The sequence below is a fragment of the Calliphora vicina genome, chromosome 1 (genome assembly GCF_958450345.1).
Source record: "Calliphora vicina chromosome 1, idCalVici1.1, whole genome shotgun sequence".
In the NCBI taxonomy this organism is placed as follows: Eukaryota; Metazoa; Arthropoda; class Insecta; order Diptera; family Calliphoridae; genus Calliphora; species Calliphora vicina.
Genome location: NC_088780.1, coordinates 18,334,549 through 18,357,467, shown reverse-complemented (window position 1 = coordinate 18,357,467; position 22,919 = coordinate 18,334,549). Strand labels below are relative to the sequence as shown.

The following is a 22,919-nucleotide window of genomic DNA, read 5'->3' as shown; positions in this document are numbered from 1 at the left end:
ATAGACAGGGGGTTATGTTTAAGTAAAATTAAATTTTCTTTTAGATTTTTTTTTTTTCAAAAAATAACAATATTCCATTTTATTTATGATTCTTTTTGTTTTCTTTACTTATAATTTATAATATGACAAATTATAAGAATGTATATATAGAGTAAAATAGATAATAATATGAATTAAATAAAATATATGGTTATTCATTAAATGTTTTTTTTTTTTAATAATATATATTTTAAATATATTTATATAAGTAATTTATGTTTTCTTTAAATTTGTTTTTTTAAATTTTAATTAATTATAAACAGTAAGTCTTAATTGAGTTATTGGAATTATAATTTAAAGAGATTTGTTATAAATGGTAAACAAATATTTATACAAAGTTAAAGCAAGCTAAAAAATATTTTTTTTAAAAAAAAAAAGAAAAATCAAAGTTTTAAAAACTTAAAATTGGAATTGCTTTTTTATATTATTTTCTTTAAATTTATTAAAGAAAATATATAAAATATTTTAGGTATGTAAATTGTAAATATTAAAAAATAAAAATTTGTTTAAAACTATTAACAAGCAACAATTAAAAAATAAATTTGTATGTATTGTATATATGTATATTTTAAGATAAACAACAGATAAAATAATCTAAAAAATAAAATAAAAGAAAATTCATTAATTATATTTTGAATAATTCTTTTTTTTTAAGGCAAATTTCTATTATAGACTAGATGTAGTAGTGTAGTTTTACATTAAAAGAAACCCAAACCAAAACGTATTAGTAATGTTAAACGTTTGCATTAGAGACGACAGGTTTGCGATATATATTGCGAGGGTTGTAAACGTGTATAAAATAATATATAAGCAGCACTCGATACTACATTCGATGCGTCCAATGGCGTAACTACTTGATCGTCATATTTAAACCATCGGCCATAAGTGCCACTCTTACAAAATGCTGTATAATGACCACTTTCCATGGAACCATAATGATTGGAGACGGCATATAGTTCATAGGATTTTGTGGTGTTGCGTCTGGACTCGGAGATGGTAATGTAGGGTGAGGTGTCGAGATTCTCTAGGGGAAAACGTAAATAGTTTTGTTTCTTTTTGTAGGAGGGTGTTATGGAGTCTGTGTCAGCATAAAATCTGGAAAATAAAGAATTCAAGTTTGAATTGAGATCTAAATATCCCTCAGTTACAACACCCACCTTTTCAAATGTATCACCAACACCGGCGGCAGTTTCGATATATTCAGCTTTTTGATAGCCTCCCGTTTCTGCTTGCAGCCGGGACAATTCCAGCCGTGTATGCGTTCACCGCTAAAATACATATCCAAACATTGTGACAAGTGACATACGTTATTGTTTTCGGGCAGTTCTAAACTGAGATTTGAGAAACACTCGTACGTGGCCGACTCCTTATCGCAGGTGGTGCACTTAACGATACTCTTGATTTGGCCATAAAATAAATGCAAAATTAAACTTTCTTTCGATTTGGTAAAATCCAACCAGGCCTTATCCGAGGCCGTCATAGGTTCACGCAGGTATTCAGGTTGGGTTAGCGTCTGTAAATCCGAATGTAACCAATCCATTAGAATAGTAAGAAATTCATGTGAATCCTGCTGTTCGATGCCACGAAACATTTTCTGATATTGACCAATAACATACTACAAACATAATAATAATTATAAATTTAAAATATGTAAAACTATAAACAAATTAATTAATTGTTTTCTGTTAATGTCTCACTTACACGCAAATCCTTGCTGGCTACACATTTGTAGTTGCCATTCCATAGAACTTTAATTAGTGCGGCGACTTCTTCGACAATTTGTCCTTTTGTTTTATTGTTGCGACTAATGTAGTTTTTGTATTTGTCCGTTATACAGTATTCGGCCAGTTGGGGCGTATTGCTAAGACACTGTATTATGCTGTTCATGTAACATGTGTTTCCTAGATTTTTTAAGCCCGTTAAACCGCGACCCTTGAATAAATAAACAAAAGATAAATTTGAAATTTTTTGTTTCTTTTTTTGTTTGTTTTTTGTTGTTGTTGAATTAGTGAAAGTAAGAAGGGTGTGTTTTGTTGTTTTTTTTTTGTTGCTAAATATTTAATGTAATAAACGTTAAATTTGAGTATGGAACGTACGACGGATTAAATATTAATATTGTCTAAATAGAAACACATGCATTCATACTACACATGTACAAATGTCAAGTTCAATTTATTAGAAATATTAAGTTTTAAGTATTCTTTGTTTGAAATATATAGGGGGTCAATATTAATTTTAAAAGAAGTAGACGGAATGACATCCTTTTAAAATTTTAATTTAACAACAGATTTAGTCGATAATTTATATTCTAGTGTCATATATAGTCTCGTCTAAAGATCCGTTCATAGCCTATTCTATATTTCCATAAATTGTCTCATCTATAATCTAGTCTATAGTCTGGTCTAAAGTCTCCTTCATTATCTAGCAAATAGTGTCGGCCATAGTCTCGTCTATAATCTAGTCTCCTCTGTAGTCTGGTCTGTAGTCTGGTTTTTTGACAAACCGGTTAAACGGTTTTAATGAAATATATTTTCTAAAGCTCATTCAAACATATTTATAAAAAACTTTGATATAATTTTTAAAAAATATTGATTTGTTTTATAGAAAATTGTAGCATTTGACAACATTTCGTAAAAGATGTAAAATAATTGCATAAAGAATTCAAAAATGCTAAATTTCCATTAAATAAAAATTTAATATAATTTAATATATCGAAACCGCTTAACCGGTTGTTTTAAAAGACAATAATCGAAACAGGTTTTTTTCAAAAACACACTCTAGTATATACAGTGGTTGACAAAACAATGGAAACTTTTCCAAATATTCCATATGTAGCCCAAAATTTAAAATCACCCCTATCGCAAATTAATATTTCACATGAAATGTGTTCCCTTTTCCCATTTTTCGTTCATGAACTTTGTTCACGTGAAAAAATTCCCCATGTTGGGAAATTTTTAGATGAAATTTTGTAAACAAAAAACAGCTGTTACGAACAAAATCAGCTATTGTGAATGAAAAGTTCAGGGGAATATCACGATAGCAATTTTCCCTTCGAGGGAAATGGATATTTCATGGGAACATAAATTTCACATGTTTTTCACGATAGGGGTGAATATTTTTTTAAAATAAATTTTTTTTTTTTAGTATTTTACTTGTATAGTTTTATTTATATAAATTAACTGAAAAACAAACAACATAATTAATTATATTCTGAAAAAAGGGAACAAAACTAAAAATATTCACTATTTCGCTACTGACAAAACAATGGAAACTAATAAACTTCTGCAAGAAAGAAGTGTAAAACGAAAATAATATTTAAAAGAACGGTGTAAAAAGCATCCTGTTACAGTTATTTTATTTTATTTTTAAATTCTGGTAATTTTTCACAATTTCTTTTTCTAAGTTTTTCGCATAATTGCTTTTTTTCAAAGTTAACGAAAATGGCTAAAGTTAAGATTTGTGAAGACTTAAAAAATAAAATAATTAACGATTTTAAAGCTGGTCTATTCAATAAATAAATCAGCAGTATCAAAAATTATAAAGAAATTTCGTGAGACCGGTTCTGTAAAAACTCAACATTTAGGTGGAAGACCTCGTAAGACTACTCCTAAACAAGATAATTTAATAGCGAGAGAGTTCAAGAAATTCCCAAAAATAACTCCTCGAGAGGTTGTTAATAGCCTAAAATTAGAAATAAGTACCCAGACAGATAGTCGCATGGCAAATGAGGCTGGTCGTGGTTGTTATCGTCCTATGAAAAAACCACTCATTTCTAAAAAGAACCGTTCTGCTCGTCTACAATTTGCCAGGGATCATTTAAACTGGTCGATACAGAAATGGAATACTGTCCTCTTTTCCGACGAATCCAAATACAATTTAAGAGGCAGTGATGGGAGAACATTTGTAAGACGACCAAAGGGAAAAAGATTATGGTATGGGGATGTTTTCAGGGCAAGGTATGGGCCCAATTCATATTATAAAAGATACCAACCATGACAGGTATAGGATACATAACCATATTAAACGATGTTATGTATCCATACGCTGAGGAAAATATGCCCTTAGTTTGGAGATTCCAACACGACAACGACCCGAAACACACCTCTAGGGTTGCAACCGAGTGGTTACAATCCAACGAGGTACGTGTACGAAGTGGCCTGCCCAATCGCCAGATCTCAATCCCATAGAAAATCTATGGGAAATTGTAGATCGTAAAATAAGGACCCAAAGTTACACCAGGAAGGAAGATTTATCGGAGGCAGTTATAAGAGAATGGCAAAATATTTCAAAAGAGACCATTGACTCTTTAAAATATAAGGGATACCCAACAAAATATTGAGTTATTGCAAAATTTAGACCATATTTGTTAAAATAACACCTAAGTTTCCACTGTATATTCTGGATCCTTATAGATAGCGTAGTTGATTAACCCATGTCCGTCTGTCAGTCTGTTGAAATCAACTGTCCGAAGCCCCCAAATAACTTACATACACGATTCATACATCAATATCTCCTAAATTCTCCCGGCTCGGTTGCTATTTCAAATCGAGAAAATCGGTCCACAAATGGGTGAGATATAAGGATAAAACCAGGACAACCTCGATTTCTGACTTATTTTTGACCTATATCTGGATTACTAAGTCATTAATATAGACAATATGGATATCTAATGATAGATATTTCAAAGACCTTTGCAACGACGTATATAAGACCATAGTAAGTTGGACCTACAATGGGACAAAATCGGAAAACATATTTTTTAACCCGAATTTTTTTTCACCAAAAGTTTTTTTCGCTAAATATTAATAAAAAAATTTTTAAATTTAAAAAAAAAATTTAAAAAATTCAAAAAAAAAATTTTTTTTAAAAATAACTGTAAAAAAATGTTTAACATTTTTATTTTGAAGTATAATTTGGTGAAGAGTACATAAGATTCGGCACAGCTGAATATAGCTCTCTTACTTGTTGTCTATATTCTCGTCTATAGTAATTATTAATTATCTAGTCTATTTTTGGTATAATCTAGCCTAATATTTTATCTTGTCTATATTATGGTCTAATTTCTCCTGTCTCGCCCATAACTTGGGAAATTTAAACTTGTAGCGGGATTTTAAAGATCTTTACCACATGCTTAACTTAAGTTTATCTCGTCTATAGTCTCGTCAATAATTCTGTCTAGTCTATATTTTGGTCTTTAATATCTATTATCCAGTATATTTTCTTGTCTATAGTTTTATCTATTGACTCGTCTTCTATAGTAATAATATTGTTGCGAATTTGTATTAGCGATTTGAATTTAACGTTCTGTAACAGCTGCTTGCAACATTCGTCATGTTTATAAACATGTCCATCAGTAGAAGCTTCTACTTATCAACAACACTAACATTGAAGCTGTTAAAAGCTCTAGAATTCGTATATTCTAGTTTTGTCCGTTTAGAACATTGCAGAAGCTACTCGAAGGAAGATGGCGCTGCGTATAAATAGTGGCTGCTGTTGCAGTCGTTAGTCAATGCTATCATAGGCTGTTTTATAGTTAACATCAACTGAATTCTTGTACATTATAAAGTGTAATTTAAGTGAATAAATTGAATAAATAAAGAGTTGTTACAATTTTAAACTACTAATCTACATTCATTTGCAAACAAAAGAATCCGGTTTATTTAAAGGACATAAACCAGCGTTTTTAAAATGTAAAAACGTAACAATTGGTGTCAGAAGAAATTAATAAGCATAAAGTTTGAAGAGCTTAAAGTGTAACAACTCAAGAGAGAATTGTGTAAGTTGAAGTTTGCCGAAAGCAGGTTTTACAAAAGAGGCTGATATATGAATTCAAGCGGCTTGATATTGACATCAGAGCCTACGAATTCGAGTATAAAGAGGAAATCAATGAGTATAAATGAAGCAGCAGGGATTTAAGCACAATGTTCGTGGCTATGATGGAAAAAATGGAAACAACCAACGAGAAACTTCTAGTTGAAGTTTAAGAAAATTGTAGAGAAGTTCAAGAAATTTTTAAAGTCAACAACGCGAAGCTTTTGATTGAAATGGAAGCGAAATTTCAGGAAAGTTCTGAAGCTACAAACGAGAAACTTCAAGAAATTTGTGTGGTTATAACGAAAAACTTCTAGTTGAAGTTCAAGAAAATTCTAGAGAAGTTCAAAAAAATTTCTAAAGCCAACAACGAGAAACTGTTGATTGAGATGAAAGCGAAATTTCAGGAAAGTTCTAAAGCTACAGACGAGTAACTTCAAGAAACATAGTGGATTCCATTGACAAAAAAGTGCCCAACTTAGAGAACGGCCTAGAAAAACAATCCTACGATGTTGATAATAAATTGCTCGATCTGGAAATGAAAGATTATTAACTTCAATGCCAAGATGGAAGTTCGCCAAGAGAAATGTATAAAACAATTAAGTTGCTACATAGTTGATTTTGACCTTGATGGGAAGAGCAGCAGAAGTTCTGGAATGCCTGCTCTGCAACGTCAGTATGGTCGCGAGCACAAGAAAGAAATATACCGACTGGAATTACGTGGTAGAGTGCAAAAAGCTAATGAGACGTTGCAGGACTTCGCGATGGATATTGGACGTTTGGTACACATGTCTTATAGAGGCGAAAACCATCCGTCATGATCTTGACCGAAGAAGCCATCGTTTGCAGAAACCGTCTCACTGACACAAGAAACCGCCAAGATAATCTCTACACAGAAAAGATGCGAGAAGAGGAGAAATATGGTGAGCGCAGTTATGAAGGCATAGCAGGGCTTGAATCAATTGTTATAACTGCGGTAAAGTCGCATCCAGCGTAACTACAAAGCTCCAATTAAGCGAAAACGGAAAGGAGGTCATGGTCATATTGACATGCTCTCAAGGCCTTGCAACCAAGAGGACAAACAGTGGATAAAGGTCGAAGAAAAGCGTCATTAATGTTCGACTGATGAGTGCCGATTCCAGTAACGATTAGTGTGTGGCGCAAAGAAATGACCCCGTACTGGCAAGAATAATACCTGCAAAAGAACAAAACTAAAGGCCTTGCCGCTATGAAATCTCAGGTGAAGCCACTCAAGCAGCAATTGCTAAACATTTGCATGCAGCAGGATTCTCTGTATTCGGTGAGCTGCTGAAATTTGACCAGACGATCACAGGGAACCTGTACCAAACGCATCTAATTCGTTTGAAGCGAGCATTGGCCGAAAAACGCCCAGACATGAAATCGTAATATTCCATCATGACAACGCTCGGCCACCTGTTAAAAACTATTTAGAAAAAAGTGGTTGGGAAGTTTTGCCTCAACCGCTTTATAGCCCAGTCCTACTACTAATTGTTTCGATCGCTTATCCCAGAGAGCGAGCAGCTCTTTCTAGAATACGCTTCACTTTGGAACAGAGTATCCGATATTGGTTTGATTCGATCTTGGCCTCAAAAGATGAGCAGTTCTTTTGGCTCGGAATCCATATGTTGCCAGAAAGATGGGAAACTGTCACAGCATGGATCGATCGCAAGTTGGTTTTTCAAAAAGGGAAATATTAAACAAACCCTCTGGGGGCTTTTGACCAGTCTTCCGAGGATATTTCAATGCCAGTTCATTCTCTCTCATTTAATCTGTTTTTATACCAAAAATTTATCTTATAATCATTTTTCCCAAAACTATAAATGTTAAACTGCCCACTCTATTGGTTTAAATGTCTTTATTTTCTTCTTTAACTGCTCAACATTTTCTTTTGTAATGAGTTTGCCAAAAACAGAAAGAATCTATTTGCTTTAACGATTAAATCAAAAACAATTAATTTACTTTGCACACACCTAAAAATGAATAAAAGAACACAAATTCATTTGGATGTTTATACATACAAGCCAGACGCCATGGCATTAGATATTTATGGCTTAAGATAAAGAAAGGAACAAGAAAAAAAAACAAACCAAAGCCAAGGTGATTTTTTTTGAAATCGACAACATAAAATGAAAGTAATGTTGAGAGAAAAATATAGACATAAAATGCTATAAAAAGGAAGAAATGGTTTCAAAGTAGGCTACAAATATAGTAAATAAATTCGTAAAGATAAATCTGTAAGGAATGATACTACAAACGAGGGTGGTGTCAATAAGTCCGCGACTTTTTTAATTTCCCGGCTCTCAACTGAAGGAACCCTCCGGCCAAGAGGCATCTGTCAGTTAACTCCTGCCAAAATATGAACAAGCTGCGTCATTTAGTTTGTGTTTGTCAGCCATTGTTAGCAGACTATCTCGTCAGTTGAGGAGAAATTGGAAAAAAGAGAATTTCGTCTGCTAAGGTTCGTCAAATAAATATTAAGCTTGATAAATATTATGGAAACTCTGCACCATCAATTTCAATGGTAAAAAAGTGGTTTACTGTATTTCGTTGTGGCTGTACAAGCACTTAAGAACTTCATACCCGAAACGATTGATTAAATCATCGATATGATGTTGGCCGATCGGAGATTGAAAGTGCGAGAGATTGTGGTAGCCATAGGAATAGTGGTTTCAATTTTGAATTATCACTTGGGTATGAGTTTGTACACATATATGCAGTTTCCATGGCAAAAATCCATGAATTAGGATACGAAATGCACCCTCTTCCGCCCTATTCTCCATATTTATCCCTGTCGTCGTGTAATTTTTTGCTGGGAAGAGATAGATCGTGATGTTTTGAAGAGATGCTGGATTTCTCTATCCTTTTTAACTTTTACAATATAATCTTCCTGCGATTGCACAAGGAGTTAAAGCGTTTTTAAAAATAATCGTATTTTTCAACATAAATAAGCTCAGGTTATTATTAAAAAATACTAGTTTTTACAAATAAAAAAAAATTTTAAAAACACTGATTATTCACAAATAAAATATTTTGTTTTTTAATTTTTCAAAATTTTTTGTATAATTTTTTCAAAATTGTTTTTTAATTTATTAGTAAAAAAAATGTATAACAAAAAAAAAATTTTTTTATTACTAATTAAAAAAAAAAAAATTTTTCTAAATTTTGAAAAAAAAAAATTTTTAAATTTTGTTTACCTAATAATATTTAAAATTTATGTTTTGTCATACATTTTTTAAAATTTGGAAAAAAATTAAAAAAACAATTTCGAAAATATTTTTTTTTTTTAAATTTTTCAAAATTTTTGTATAATTTTTTCAAAATTGTTTTTTAAAATTTTTTTTTGTAATTTATTAGTAAAAAAAAATGTATAACAAAAAATTTTTTTTATTTCTACTAATTTAAAAAAAATTTAAATTTTGAAAAAAATATATTTTTTTAAAATTTTGTTTACCTGAAAATATTTAAAATTTGTATTTTGTCATAAATTTTTTTCATACTAAATTTTAATTTTTTAAAATTTGGAAAAAATTAAAAAACAATTTCGAAAAAAAAATTATAAAAACACTGATTTTTCACAAATAAACTTAATTTATTTTTTAAATTTTTCAAAAATTTTTTTAATTTATTACTAAAATAAAATGTATGACTAAAATTTTTTTTTAAATATTTTTTTTTTAATTTTGTTTACCTGAAAATATTTAAAATTTGTAATCTATATACAGTGGTTGACAAAACAATAGAAACTTTTCCAAATATTCCATATGTAGCCCAAAATTTAAAATATTTTTTTAAAATAATAATTTTTTTTTTAGTATTTTACTTGTATAGTTTTAATTATATAAATTAACTGAAAAACAAACAACATAATTATATTCTGAAAAAAGGGAACAAAATTAAAAATATTCACTATTTCGCTACTGACAAAACAATGGAAACTTTTAAACTTCTGCAAGAAAGAAGTGTAAAACGAAAATAATATTTAAAAGAACGATGTAAAAAGCATCCTGTTTACAGTTATTTTATTTTTAAATTCTGGTAATTTTTCACAATTTCTTTTTCTAAGTATTATAAAAGATACCATGGCAGGTATAGAGGATACAGAACCATATTAAACGATGTTATGTATCCATACGTTGAGGAAAATATGCCCCTAGTTTGGAGATTCCAACACGACAACGACCCGAAACACACCTCTAGGGTTGTAACCGAGTGGTTACAATCCAACGAGGTACGTGTTTTGAAGTGGCCTGCCCAATCGCCAGATCTCAATTCCATAGAAAATCTATAAGAAATTGTAGATCGTAAAATAAGGACCCAAAATTACACCAGGAAGGAAGATTAACCGGAGGCGGTTATAAGGAAATGGCAAAATATTTCAAAGAAGACCATTGACTCTTTAATTGGTTCAATGCATCGTCGATGTGTAGCAGTTATAAAAAATAAGGGATACCCAAAAAAATATTGAGTTATTGCAAAGTTTAGACCAGATTTGTTAAAATAATACCCAAGTTTAAATTGTTTTGTCAATGCCGTAATAAAGAAATCTTTTAATTTTGTTTTCTCATTTTTAGAATTTAATTAATTATGTCCTTTGTTTTTTGTTAAATTAAGTTAATAAAAGTATACAAATAAAATACTACAAAAATGTTAAAATTTTTTAAAAACTTATTTCAGATTTTAGGCCACTAATGAAATATTTGGAAAAGTTTCCATTGTTTTGTTAACCACTGTATATAAAAATGAAATGGTCCTTGTATGTAATGACATCACGTGAGAACGGCTGGAGCGATTTGGCTGATTTTTTTTTATTCGATTCGAAATTTTCAGGAGATGGTTTCTAAAAAAAAATTCAAAAAGTTTTTGAGTGCAGTCAACTGTAATAAAAAAGCTCCCTAAATTATGCAGTACAAATTTAGATATTTTATTTGCAAATAAATAAGAACAGACAGGTGTATGTGGGTTGGAGAAACTTGAAGAACTAACATTAGTAAAGGGTATATGAGATTCGGCACAGCCGAATATAGCCGAATTTAATATTCGACCAAAAAATCAATATTCGACTTAATTCGAAATAAACCAAAACTTTTCTAATGTTCCAACCCAATTGTAAAATAATTATTAATTTGGAATTCCAAATATATAGCCGAATTTAATATTCGACCAAAAAATCAATATTCGACTTAATTCAAAATAAACCGAAACTTTTCTAATATTCCAACCAATTCCAAAATAAGTTAATTAACTTTGTTTCAGATCTCAGTTTTTAGTTGTGCTTTACATGGTGGACTTCTATTCCATTTCGCCTTGCATCTAAATTTTGAACAGTTTTCCAGTTTTTTTTTTTTAAACATCAATTAGTTTTCTTAGTAATTTTACAATAAAATATGTCCTTACAAGTCCTTGGATTTAAGTTATAGTATTGTTTATCCTTTAAACTCTATTATTTATGCTTTCTCTTCATAAAATTATTGGTATTCGACCAATATTTTCCCGATTACTGACTGAAACCCGATTTTTAGCCTAAATCGAAAATACGGTCGAAATCTTTTAATTATACTTATTTATGTCACTATTTATGGAGAAATAAAAAAACAAATTTAAATTTTTTTGGAAAAAAATGTTAAAGAAAATTAATCACATTTTCATAATTATAGATGGAATAAGATGAACAAATAAAAAATTATAATACATGTTCAATATCAAGACTTTTTGCATACAGAATAATGAATTTTGGTTCAATTTCAAAACAAAATTGTTTAAAGTACTTGAAAAGTTTTTTCAACAAGACATATTAATTGAATACACCTTGCAATATATAGAAAAAATTTTATAATTGTCAGTATGTAGATGTTTCTTTATCCAAATCTCTTAATTTAAGGATACTATATACAAAATTGCGTTTATATTAGAGGCATTTTGTATAGTAAATAGATTTTTTTGAGCAACTAAATGTGTTTTATTGCACAATGTAGGTCATTTGAAAAGATTAAACACGTTTTTTAAGAGCTTTTCACAAATTCTTTTATAGATTTTTTTCTTTAAGAAAAATGTTCCATGAAATGTTTAAATTTGTAAAAAAAAACATTTTAAACATTTTTCATGTGGTCTTACAAATTAAGCACCTAAAAGTAGGCTACATTTTATAATATACAACTTTAATTTCCCCATTTATTTTTTAGTTGCCCCTAAAAGTATGCAATTTTTAATGTTTTGCTTTGTTTTAAGCAAAATTATCTCACACCTTTTTAATTGGACGTAACGAGGCTGTGTAGCGATATGTTGAGGTTGGTAATTGAATTTTAACACCGCCAATAATCATCTTAAGAGACAAAACGAAGTTGTAAAAAATTTAAGATTTTTTAGTAATTGAAAATTCCGCAAACTTGTTAAACTTAGCGACATTCTTTGTTAAAACACCGTATAAAACTAAAATCTTAGTTTGGCTGTGAAAAACTACAACACAAAAACAAAAAACATACTATAAACGAAAACTAAAAACAACAAAATAAAGAATGGATAGAAGGAAATGAAAACAAGCAAGAAAATAAAGAAATTAAGGCGCATTTTCCCAACATGCGTAAAAGACATTTTCCAAAGAGACTCATCGTTAACAAAATAAAACAAGAAATCCAAAACTATGATAAACTTTTTTAACAAACATGTGCTCTGGACTACAGACATTTATTTATGTATTTGTTTGTTTGTTTGCTTTTTTTTTTTGTTTTTAAGATTTTGGTGGTCATGGTTTTCTTTAAAGTATAAATTTTAAATTGTTTCCTATTTAAGCAAACCAAAGTTAAAAATAATCCATCTAACCATTTGTTAAACAAAACAAAAATTGCAATTTTGTTTACTCGACCACCAAATTGTATGAACGTAGAAGAGTATGATTGAATGTATAGAATGGTTGCTTTTTAAACGTGACCTTTTTAAAAGGGAAAAGATTTTTTCGATTATTGATTTAAAATTTGTTTAAATTTTCTTTGTTTTTTAGTTAAATGATGACGTCTTCTTTTCTTTTTGGTTAGGAGGGAGACACTTAACTGTTGCTGTGTGTTAGACTTAAAGGTAGTTGAATGGATGTATGGTTTAAATTAATCTTTGAAAAAAAACGTGAAATTTAAACTATTTTTAAAAAATAATTTTAAATACTAAAAATAAGTATGAGCATAGGCATGCATTACATTTAAATTAAGAGTGACAAGCGTACTTAAATGTGAAGCATTGGAAAAATCCAATTTAAATAAAATTGACCTGGATCGAAATGAAAATCACTAGTTTTAGAACGAGTATATTTTGAAGTATTCAATAATATCCTTCCAACTATTGATACCGGAAGCACGTCTAGAACCAGTTCTGTGGAACTAAATAGTGATTCCAAAGAGCTTCCATAGAGTTTCTAGTATTAATGGTTTTATAGATAGGGCACTGACTCTCTAACGCTTCTGTATAACGTCTTTAGGTGACAAATTCTAACAAAAAATCCCTAAAGCGGCTACTGGATATATGCTAATTGTGGAACAAATGTATTCCAAAATTGTATAGTTTTTATTTCAATTTAAAAAATGTTTGATTAGTTGACGATTAATTGTTTTCATTATAATAAAGAATGTTAAACAATTGTAGTTTAAGCTACGTTTAACTACTCTCTTCATCTCTCTCTACAAACCATACTCTCGTCCATCAAATTCTCTATAGAATTAATTCTATATTGAATCATTTAATTTCTCTATAATTCAAATGCATTACAAAATAGCTTAAACAAAATTATTGAATGATTAAATTTCTTTCACTTCAAATTCTTTTACAAAAAATCTTTTCAATTAATTTTGTAGACAATTAAAAGTAAAACAAAACTGATTGAAGAAAAAATAGTTTCATTCAGTTTGTATTAGAATTTGTGAATTAATTCCAAAATGAATGAATTCTAAGCATTCAAATAAAAGCATTTGAATGAAGACATATAACTTGTTATGTTGGAAATGGCTTTATGGAATGATTTGCTGAAATTCTGAATTAAGCTTAAATTTAATAATTAATTCGAAGCTCTGGTTGAGACTGAAGAAAATATCTGGAGATTTAAATTTCTCTATTTCTCCATATTTAAATTTCTCTATAGATAATTAGTGGAGACTTAAATTTTCTCGTTAGAAAATTAGTGGAGATTTAATTTTCTCTATAGAAAATTAGTGGAGACTTAATTTTTTCTATAGAAAACTAGTTTTTAACTTAATTTTCTTAATAGAAAACTATTGAAATAATTTGTTTTTAGAAAATTTGTGGAGACTTAATTTTCTCTATAGAAAACTAGTGGAAACTTAATTTCCTTCTATAGAAAACTAGTGGAGGCTTAATTTTCTCAATTGAAAACTAGTAGAGACTTAATTTCCTCAATAGATAATTAGTGGAGAAAGCGTTGTGGACACCAAGTTTTCTATATAGAAAAGTTGTGGATAACAAGTTTTCTATATAGAAAAGTTGTGGATAACAAGTTTTCTATATAGAAAAGTTGTGGATAACAAGTTTTCTATATAGAAAAGTTGTGGATAACAAGTTTTCTATATAGAAAAGTTGTGGATAACAAGTTTTCTATATAGAATAGTTGTGGATAACAAGTTTTCTATATAGAAAAGTTGTGTATAACAAGTTTTCTATATAGAAAAGTTGTGTAAAACAAGTTTTCTATATAGAAAAGTTGTGGATAACAAGTTTTCTATATAGAAAAGTTGTGGATAATAAGTTTTCTATATAGAAAAGTTGTGGATAATAAGTTTTCTATATAGAAAAGTTGTGGATAACAAGTTTTCTATATAGAAAAGTTGTGGATAACAAGTTTTCTATATAGAAAAGTTGTGGATAACAAGTTTTCTATATAGAAAAGTTGTGGATAACAAGTTTTCTATATAGAAAAGTTGTGGATAACAAGTTTTCTATATAGAAAAGTTGTGGATAACAAGTTTTCTATATAGAAAAGTTGTGGATAACAAGTTTTCTATATAGAAAAGTTGTGGATAACAAGTTTTCTATATAGAAAAGTTGTGGATAACAAGTTTTCTATATAGAAAAGTTGTGGATAACAAGTTTTCTATATAGAAAAGTTGTGGATAACAAGTTTTCTATATAGGAAAGTTGTGGATAACATGTTTTCTATATAGAAAAGTTGTGGATAACAAGTTTTCTATATAGAAAAGTTTTCTATATAAATTTCATGAAAACCAAGCTTAAATATAGGCAATTTGCGTTGACTAAATATTTTCCTCAGTAACTTACCGTTGTTCCCGAAACTGGTGAAAAATCACGTTGTCTTTGTAAAGCATAGATATTAGGCGATTGTGGCGGTGAAACGCGGGCGGTCAGTTGAGGCTTAACAGAACGATCAAATTGTGGTATGTTAGGTTTTGGTATAAACTTTTCAGGCTCCTCTAATGGCTTGTCCTCCAACTCATAATCGCTATTATCGAACTCTACCTCAAGTTCGGTATGACGTTTTTCTGCCTCAATAAGTTTGGCATTTAAATGGCGTTTATTTTCTCTAGCTATAGCCAATTGTAAGGCACGTTGTTGTTTCTCTCGCTCCAATTTTTCATCTAAACGTTGGCGTTCCTCAATCTTAGCTTCAATTTCTTTGGTGGTCTTTTCTACCTCTACCTTAAGTTGTGGTGGTATGTTAACTTTTTCCTCTTTCTCGCGCCGTTTGTATTCTTCTAGTTCTTCGCGTAAGCGCATGTTTTCTAGTTTCTAGAAAAACATAAAAAGAGTAATAAATTATGTAAACAAATTATTTCTTTAAAAAAAAATACTTACAAAATCTTCTGCTGCACTTTCCAACTGCATCATATTGTACAGCAATTGTTGTTCCGAGGCCGTTAATTGTTTTTTATCATAAATATTATCCAACTGTTTGGCCACCTTCTGCAATTCCTCATCATTTTCCTTGGCCTTTTCCAACAGAGTCGTCTGATCTTTAACTATTTCAACAATGTCCTTCTGCTTATCATCATAGGTTTTTATAGCCGCCTGTTTGCTGGCTCTATCAATTACCGGTCTGCTTATCATGGGTGGCGGTGATTTTGCGGCATTTGTTGTATCACTGATATTCAGTATTATCTCATCTTTCATTTGTATATCGAATACTGAGGGATATTCTATATCGTCTATGAGATTAAGATCATTTTGCGGTACAGATGGTGCCTGCACCATGGGATTCGTACAGCAGGTGGGATACATTAGGAGAAAATACTCATAGCCACCCTCGAGAATTTTAATGGATGAACGATATGTTACGTCAGGATCCCACTGTAAGAAAATAGTGTTTAAATTTCAAACCAAACTACAAACAAAATGTGATAACAAAATTTCTATATAGAAAAGTTGTGGATAACAAGTTTTCTATATAGAAAAGTTTTGGATAACAAGTTTTCTATATAGAAAAGTTGTGGATAACAAGTTTTCTATATAGAAAAGTTGTGGATAACAAGTTTTCTATATAGAAAAGTTGTGGATAACAAGTTTTCTATATAGAAAAGTTGTGGATAACAAGTTTTCTATATAGAAAAGTTGTGGATAACAAGTTTTCTATATAGAAAAGTTGTGGATAACAAGTTTTCTATATAGAAAAGTTGTGGATAACAAGTTTTCTATATAGAAAAGTTTTGGATAACAAGTTTTCTATATAGAAAAGTTGTGGATAACAAGTTTTCTATATAGAAAAGTTGTGGATAACAAGTTTTCTATATAGAAAAGTTGTGGATAACAAGTTTTCTATATAGAAAAGTTGTGGATAACAAGTTTTCTATATAGAAAAGTTGTGGATAACAAGTTTTCTATATAGAAAAGTTGTGGATAACAAGTTTTCTATATAGAAAAGTTGTGGATAACAAGTTTTCTATATAGAAAAGTTGTGGATTACAAGTTTTCTATATAGAAAAGTTGTGGATAACAAGTTTTCTATATAGAAAAGTTGTGGATAACAAGTTTTCTATATAGAAAAGTTGTGGATAACAAGTTTTCTATATAGAAAAGTTGTGGATAACAAGTTTTCTATATAGAAAAGTTGTGGATAACAAGTTTTCTATATAGAAAAGTTGTGGATAACAAGTTTTCTATATAGAAAAGTTGTGGATAACAAGTTTTCTATATAGAAAAGTTGTGGATAACAAGTTTTCTATATAGAAAAGTTGTGGATAACAAGTTTTCTATATAGAAAAGTTGTGGATAACAAGTTTTCTATATAGAAAAGTTGTGGATAACAAGTTTTCTATATAGAAAAGTTGTGGATAACAAGTTTTCTATATAGAAAAGTTGTGGATAACAAGTTTTCTATATAGAAAAGTTGTGGATAACAAGTTTTCTATATAGAAAAGTTGTGGATAACAAGTTTTCTATATAGAAAAGTTGTGGATAACAAGTTTTCTATATAGAAAAGTTGTGGATAACAAGTTTTCTATATAGAAAAGTTGTGGATAACAAGTTTTCTATATAGAAAAGTTGTGGATAACAAGTTTTCTATATAGAAAAGTTGTGGATAACAAGTTTTCTGTATAGAAAAGTTGTGGATAACAAGTTTTCTGTATAGAAAAGTTGTGGATAACAAGTTTTCTTTATAGAAAAGTTGTGGATAACAAGTTTTCTTTATAGAAAAACAAGTTTTCTATATAGAAAAGTTATGGACAGCATGATTTCTTCATAGAAAAGCATTATTTGCAACTTACATTTTGTAAAATATCCAATAATATTGCAATTGGTCTATCTTCCGATGGATTCGGTTCAGAGCAATTCCAATCTATTAGCACAACCTCATTTTTAACCGCTCTAGCTGACCACAATTTCTTGGATTCATTGTCCAATTTATCTTGCAGTTTACCAGCCGACATGCTAGAAATTTAAAATAATTTACTTTAAAAAGCATGTACGTTACTTTAAATATTAAAGGGGAAAAATTACCCAGCTTGAATTATTTCCTCTGGTATGTTTAGCGTCAAATTATACTGTAAATGTGACGATTTATAATCTTCCGCTGAACGACAATCTATTACTAAGACATTTTGCAGTTTCATTGACTCAAATAATTGCTGACAAGACATTAAACGCATAAAGGCAATGTCTATATTTGAGATTTTAGGAGAATTTGAACGAGAACGATCATTTGACACCATTGCATACTGTTCATTAGACGATGGTGGTGTTGCTGATTTAGCTACAGTTTTTGCTTTAAGCTTGGCATTTAAACATTCATAACGTTCGTTTAGTGACATAGTTAAGGCCTCCAAACGATCCATAGTCATTTTATTGGAGCGATTATCGCCCAACATTTGTCTTATCAAGGGTTTATTTTCCTGATAGTCGGGTTTCTTGTATATGCTGTTGAGTAGATTAAAATATTTTGTGTAGAAAACATAGGCCAACTCCTCGTCACCTTTGCGATAATATTTCTCAGCTTCAGCATTAAGTTTTTTTGCTGTCTCCAGTAAACTTAATTAGAAATAGAATTAAAAAAAAGATTAGAATGAAAACTTGTTGTTGGCTTGCTGCATCTTTATAAAACTGTACTACTACTTACTAATGCATTTTACGTTGTCTGACATCAGGAATCTCGGAACACTTTTCCAGGTCATCGATGTTTTTGCAGTAATATAGATCTTTCTTTATAGACATTTTTCGTTGTTATTTATTATTACTTTTATAATGAAATTATAGTTTAAATTAATGGATTTGTCTACTAATTGCACTTTTTTTATTGTTATTATTGTTGCTTTGCTGTTTTTGTAAATTCTGCTGGTTCTCTTTTTTGCTTTAGGGAGCCGCTTTTCTTTCAATGACTAATTTGCTAAAGTTGCTTAAGCAATTTTGTTTTTTTTTAATTATTAAAAATTACAAAACTTTTTTGTTAAACATTTCATGTTATTTTATAGTTTAATTACACCGCATCCAAATAAAACATATAAAATAGCCAATATTTTTGTTATTTTTGCAGATTTTTTAACATAAATAAAATTTTTTCTTCTCCAATCAGTCGTCAAATGACGTTTTACAATGAAGAGAAATAAATGACATAAGTGATGCCATATGGATTTCATTCTATATGAGAGATAGAGTAGCCATACCATTTTTTATAAACAAATACCCCAAAATGGGTAATATATATAGAGTTACCAGAGGTGTGTGATAATTAAGCTAAATAGTTATCTAATTCACAAACCCTATTGAGCAAAGTACCGTTATTTTCAAATGTAGAATTTTGTTTGTTGTGGTGAAGAAGAAACATGATGAATATAAAGAAATTCACCACAAATTCTGGTGTCTTAAATTGTTCAAGCTATTTTTATACCCTTCACCATCGTGAGAAGGGTATATATTAGTTTGTCATTCCGTTTGTAATTTCCACAATATAATTTTCCGACCCTATAAAGTATATACATATATTCTGGATCCTTACAGATAGCGGAGTCGATTAAGCCATGTCCGTCTGTCTGTTGAAATCAATTTTCTGAAGACCCCTGATATCTTCGGGATTCAAATCTTCAATAATTCTGTCAGACATGCTTTCTAGAAGATTCCTATTTAAAATCAGCATAATCGGAACACAAATGGCTGAGATATAAGGAAAAAACCAGGACTACCTCGATTTTTTAACTATATCTGGATTACTAAGTCATTAATATAGACAATATGGATATCTAATGATAGATATTTCAAAGACCTTTACAACGAAGTATATAAGACCATAGTAAGTTGGCCCTACAATGGGTCAAAATCGGAAAAAATATTTTTTAACCCGAATTCGGGATTAGAAAAAAAAAATTAAATTTAAAAAAAAAAAATTAATTTTAAAATAATTCGAAAAAAATTGTTCCAAAAAATAAAAACAAACAACTTTGGAAAAAAAATAAATTTTTTGTTTATATTTAAAATTTGTATTTTGAAGTATAATTTGGTGAAGGGTATATAAGATTTGGTAAAGCCGGATATAGTTCTCTTACTTGTTTTTAAGAAATTTATTAAGATTTTTGCAATCTTAAAATTTTTTTATTTTATTTTCTTATAAAAGCCATAAATTTTATTCTATTCATTATTTAACTTAATAAACAATTTAGCCATGTCAACAAATTTGTAAATTTATAAAATATTTCTTATTTTATTAGCTGTTCTTTTACAAAAATTTCTATTTCAATTTCCAGTAATAATAGTTTTTTTTGTCTTCTGTAAAACCATAAATTGCTAAATAGTTTTCAAATACAAAATGTGGAGAGCAGTTGATGTTGTTGTTGTTGTAATTTTCATTATCACATACTCATCGTATACAAAATGAACAGCAAAATATAATACATACATTCATACATATTAAGTATAGCAGCAACACCAGCAGCAATGGTCTGCAATAAACATTGCATATTTTTGGGCTCATAAATTATCCATTATATGAGAATTTAAATAGAAGTCATGCAGTGAATATGTGTTTGGGGAAAGTGTGTGAGTGAAGAATGAATATGCAAAATAGAATGTATATACATATAACCCATGTTTTTGAGTATGTGTGCAAATTGTTCCTTTTTAACTAATTGTTATATTATGTCTATTGTTGTAAAAATAACAAACAAATATCTACTAATATCCTCACTGAATGAATATTCATTCCTTTAGCCGAGTTGTAAAGAAAATGTGACCAACATTAGGCTCTAAAAGTGCACTAAATCAAAGAAATTATAAAATTAATAAGAATTCATTTAAAAGGGAAGTATTTAGCCTAGACAACAACCTCCTTTTCACTATCTCTCTCTTTCCATTACTGCAAAGCTATTAGGGTACTCTGTTGGTTAACAGAATACTATGTTAGTTAGCTGTACTCTGTGTGGACAAATAATGTTGCATATTTTAGTGTGTTTTATTTAGTTTTAAGGTTATATTAGGTGATTTTTTTAATTTTCGTTTGTTTTGCTTTGGTTGGTGGTGTTATTCCCTATTCATTATTCAGTGTTGGTGCTTCTGCCATGTGTTTTATTCTTTTCAGCGAATCTACAAATAAAAACGTAAATTTCATGCAAGGAATTTTAACGATGTAGACATTTTTCATAGAAAACTATTTCTGAAAGCCATAACAACCAAAAAAAGAATTAACGCCTTTGTGACAAATTAATAGCTATTTTTATAGAATTTTTTTTTTTTGCAAAAAAGTTTAGAAAGTACAAAGTGAACACAAAGTAAAAAGCTTTTGATAGTAGATAAACATGTTCATATTTTCTTTTTGTAATAAATTGTATAGACTGGCTTTAATTTTTTTGTAACACAAAAACTATAAAGGAAAAAACTGCTTAGTTGTTTTATTAAAACCTATAAATATGCTGTAGAAATATCTAATAGTATGCAAATACGACATAAAAACTTACAGCCCAATTATGAATAAAAAATTCCCCGGGAGTTTTTCCCATTGAATTTGAATAAGAAAAAAATTCGAAATAACTCCTAGGAAATTTTTTTCATAATTAGGTTGATAATTGTTATTGTAAAATTGAGTGGTATAGTGGTAATGCTGATATTTCAAGATATTACGTTTTTACCTTTTAAAAATGTTGGTTTAATTTCTTTAAACAAACCGAATCGATAAGTAGCTTAAAATTTGTAAAAACTCTTTATTTATTTAAATTTACACGCAGTTTAAATAGTCACTCTCTTTTCATACACACACTGGTAATATGGTTGATGTTAACTGCACCAACGTTATACTGACTCACTCACAACTCTCTGTTACAATTTATATAATCAGCGCTATCTTCTAGTAGTTTCATGAATTATCTAACGAACCAAACTAGAATGTTCTATTTCTAGTGCTTTTAGCAGCTTTAATGTTAATTTTAGCAGCTTTAACAGATTATAAGTATAACAATGTTAATAACAGTGTGTTATCAACATTGATGATAAGTAGATGATTCTACAGATGGAAATGTCCATTAAATATAAATCTTTTTAATTTTTTTGAAAAAAATTTCAAGATTTTAAAATTAATTTCTTAAATTTCCTACATATTTTTTAATTTTATTCAACTACTAAAACTATGTTTCAGTTAACATGTAAATACGATTTTCTTTAATTTATATAAATAACTAACTATAACTATGGCTAGTCCTTGTCTTGTTTTCTATATAAATTTCTACATAAAAAAGGCGTTTTCTAAAGATTTCTCATTCTGACCACTCATTGTCTCTTGACCATTTCAACAACTCTCCAGCTATTTAGTTATTTTTTTTTTGCCTGATAAATAATAGAAATCAGTAACTTATGACCTAATCATCACATGCACAATAATACACTGAAATAGACACTACAAATTAAACCTCCACCTCATGCTACACATTACCCACCCACAACAACTCAACAACACATTCTCAGCTACACTGCTATACAACAAAATGACTTGTAGTATTGTGTTGATGTTGTTGTTGTTGTACGGTTTTGTGGTTTACCACTCGAACACTAAGAAGTCATTAAAATACACACAAATTGTCTTAGACACAAACTATATATCGTATAAATACCTCTCTCTCCCAAAAAAAAATTAAACTATTGTCCTTTAATACACAAGACACAAGGAATTATTTACCACATCCTCCAAAATAAGCCCACTGTACATGACACTCTTGTTAAGCTGTTTTATCCAAAGGGCCCACAGACAATTGTACTCTGGTAAACTAATATTTCTTGGGGGAATATAAATCAAAGTTGTAATGGTTGGAGAATGTATGTAGTATGTAGTTTAAGACCAATGGGAGGGAGGTGTAGGTCCTGCAATTGTTACAAATTGAAATTGTTGATTGTCATTAGGAAATTAATTACAGGTGTGACAATATCTAAGGTGAATAACAATAAATAAAATTGTTAGTTTAAGGTTAGAGGAATTTGGTTTGGAGGTTGTTTGTTTAAGAGTTAAGGTAGTGGGGAATTTTAAAGTTTAATTGAGGAATAATTAATATAAAAATTAGCTATAATTTAATACAATACAGAAAATACAAAACAGTTAAAAATGTAAAGAAATTTCCATAAAATTTATATTTTTC

At 29.3% G+C, this 22,919-nt stretch overlaps 1 protein-coding gene across 2 annotated transcripts; it reads right to left on the bottom strand.

The window, feature by feature from the left end:
- Positions 1-493: 493 nt before the first annotated feature.
- On the bottom strand, positions 494-18,882 carry Usp8 (Ubiquitin specific protease 8). Of its 2 annotated transcripts, XM_065499235.1 has the most exons (8): positions 18,431-18,882; positions 17,815-18,342; positions 17,583-17,745; positions 15,676-16,167; positions 15,142-15,609; positions 1,741-1,971; positions 1,197-1,654; positions 494-1,134 (listed from the first exon to the last, which is right to left on the bottom strand). In XM_065499235.1, exons 1-8 carry the CDS (start codon positions 18,523-18,525, stop codon positions 786-788), a joined length of 2,784 nt encoding a protein of 927 aa, XP_065355307.1. In that variant the 5' UTR covers positions 18,526-18,882; the 3' UTR covers positions 494-785. The 2 variants fall into 2 exon arrangements, with proteins under 2 accessions (XP_065355307.1, XP_065355308.1); XM_065499236.1 differs by lacking the exons at positions 15,142-15,609; positions 15,676-16,167; positions 17,583-17,745; positions 17,815-18,342; positions 18,431-18,882 and adding an exon at positions 12,113-12,286 and having other exon boundaries at positions 506-1,134.
- Positions 18,883-22,919: the final 4,037 nt, after the last annotated feature.

What these genes read in the sequence shown, in the direction of transcription:
- Usp8 (XM_065499235.1), bottom strand. Translation starts at nt 18,525, where the DNA reads ATGTCTATAAAGAAAGATCTATATTACTGCAAAAACATCGATGACCTG. An exon ending in AGACAACGTAAAATGCATTA is followed by an intron (nt 18,343 to 18,430) that starts GTAAGTAGTAGT and finishes TTTCTAATTAAG; the next exon opens with TTTACTGGAGACAGCAAAAA. An exon ending in TTGGTGATACATTTGAAAAG is followed by an intron (nt 1,135 to 1,196) that starts GTGGGTGTTGTA and finishes TTTATTTTCCAG; the next exon opens with ATTTTATGCTGACACAGACT.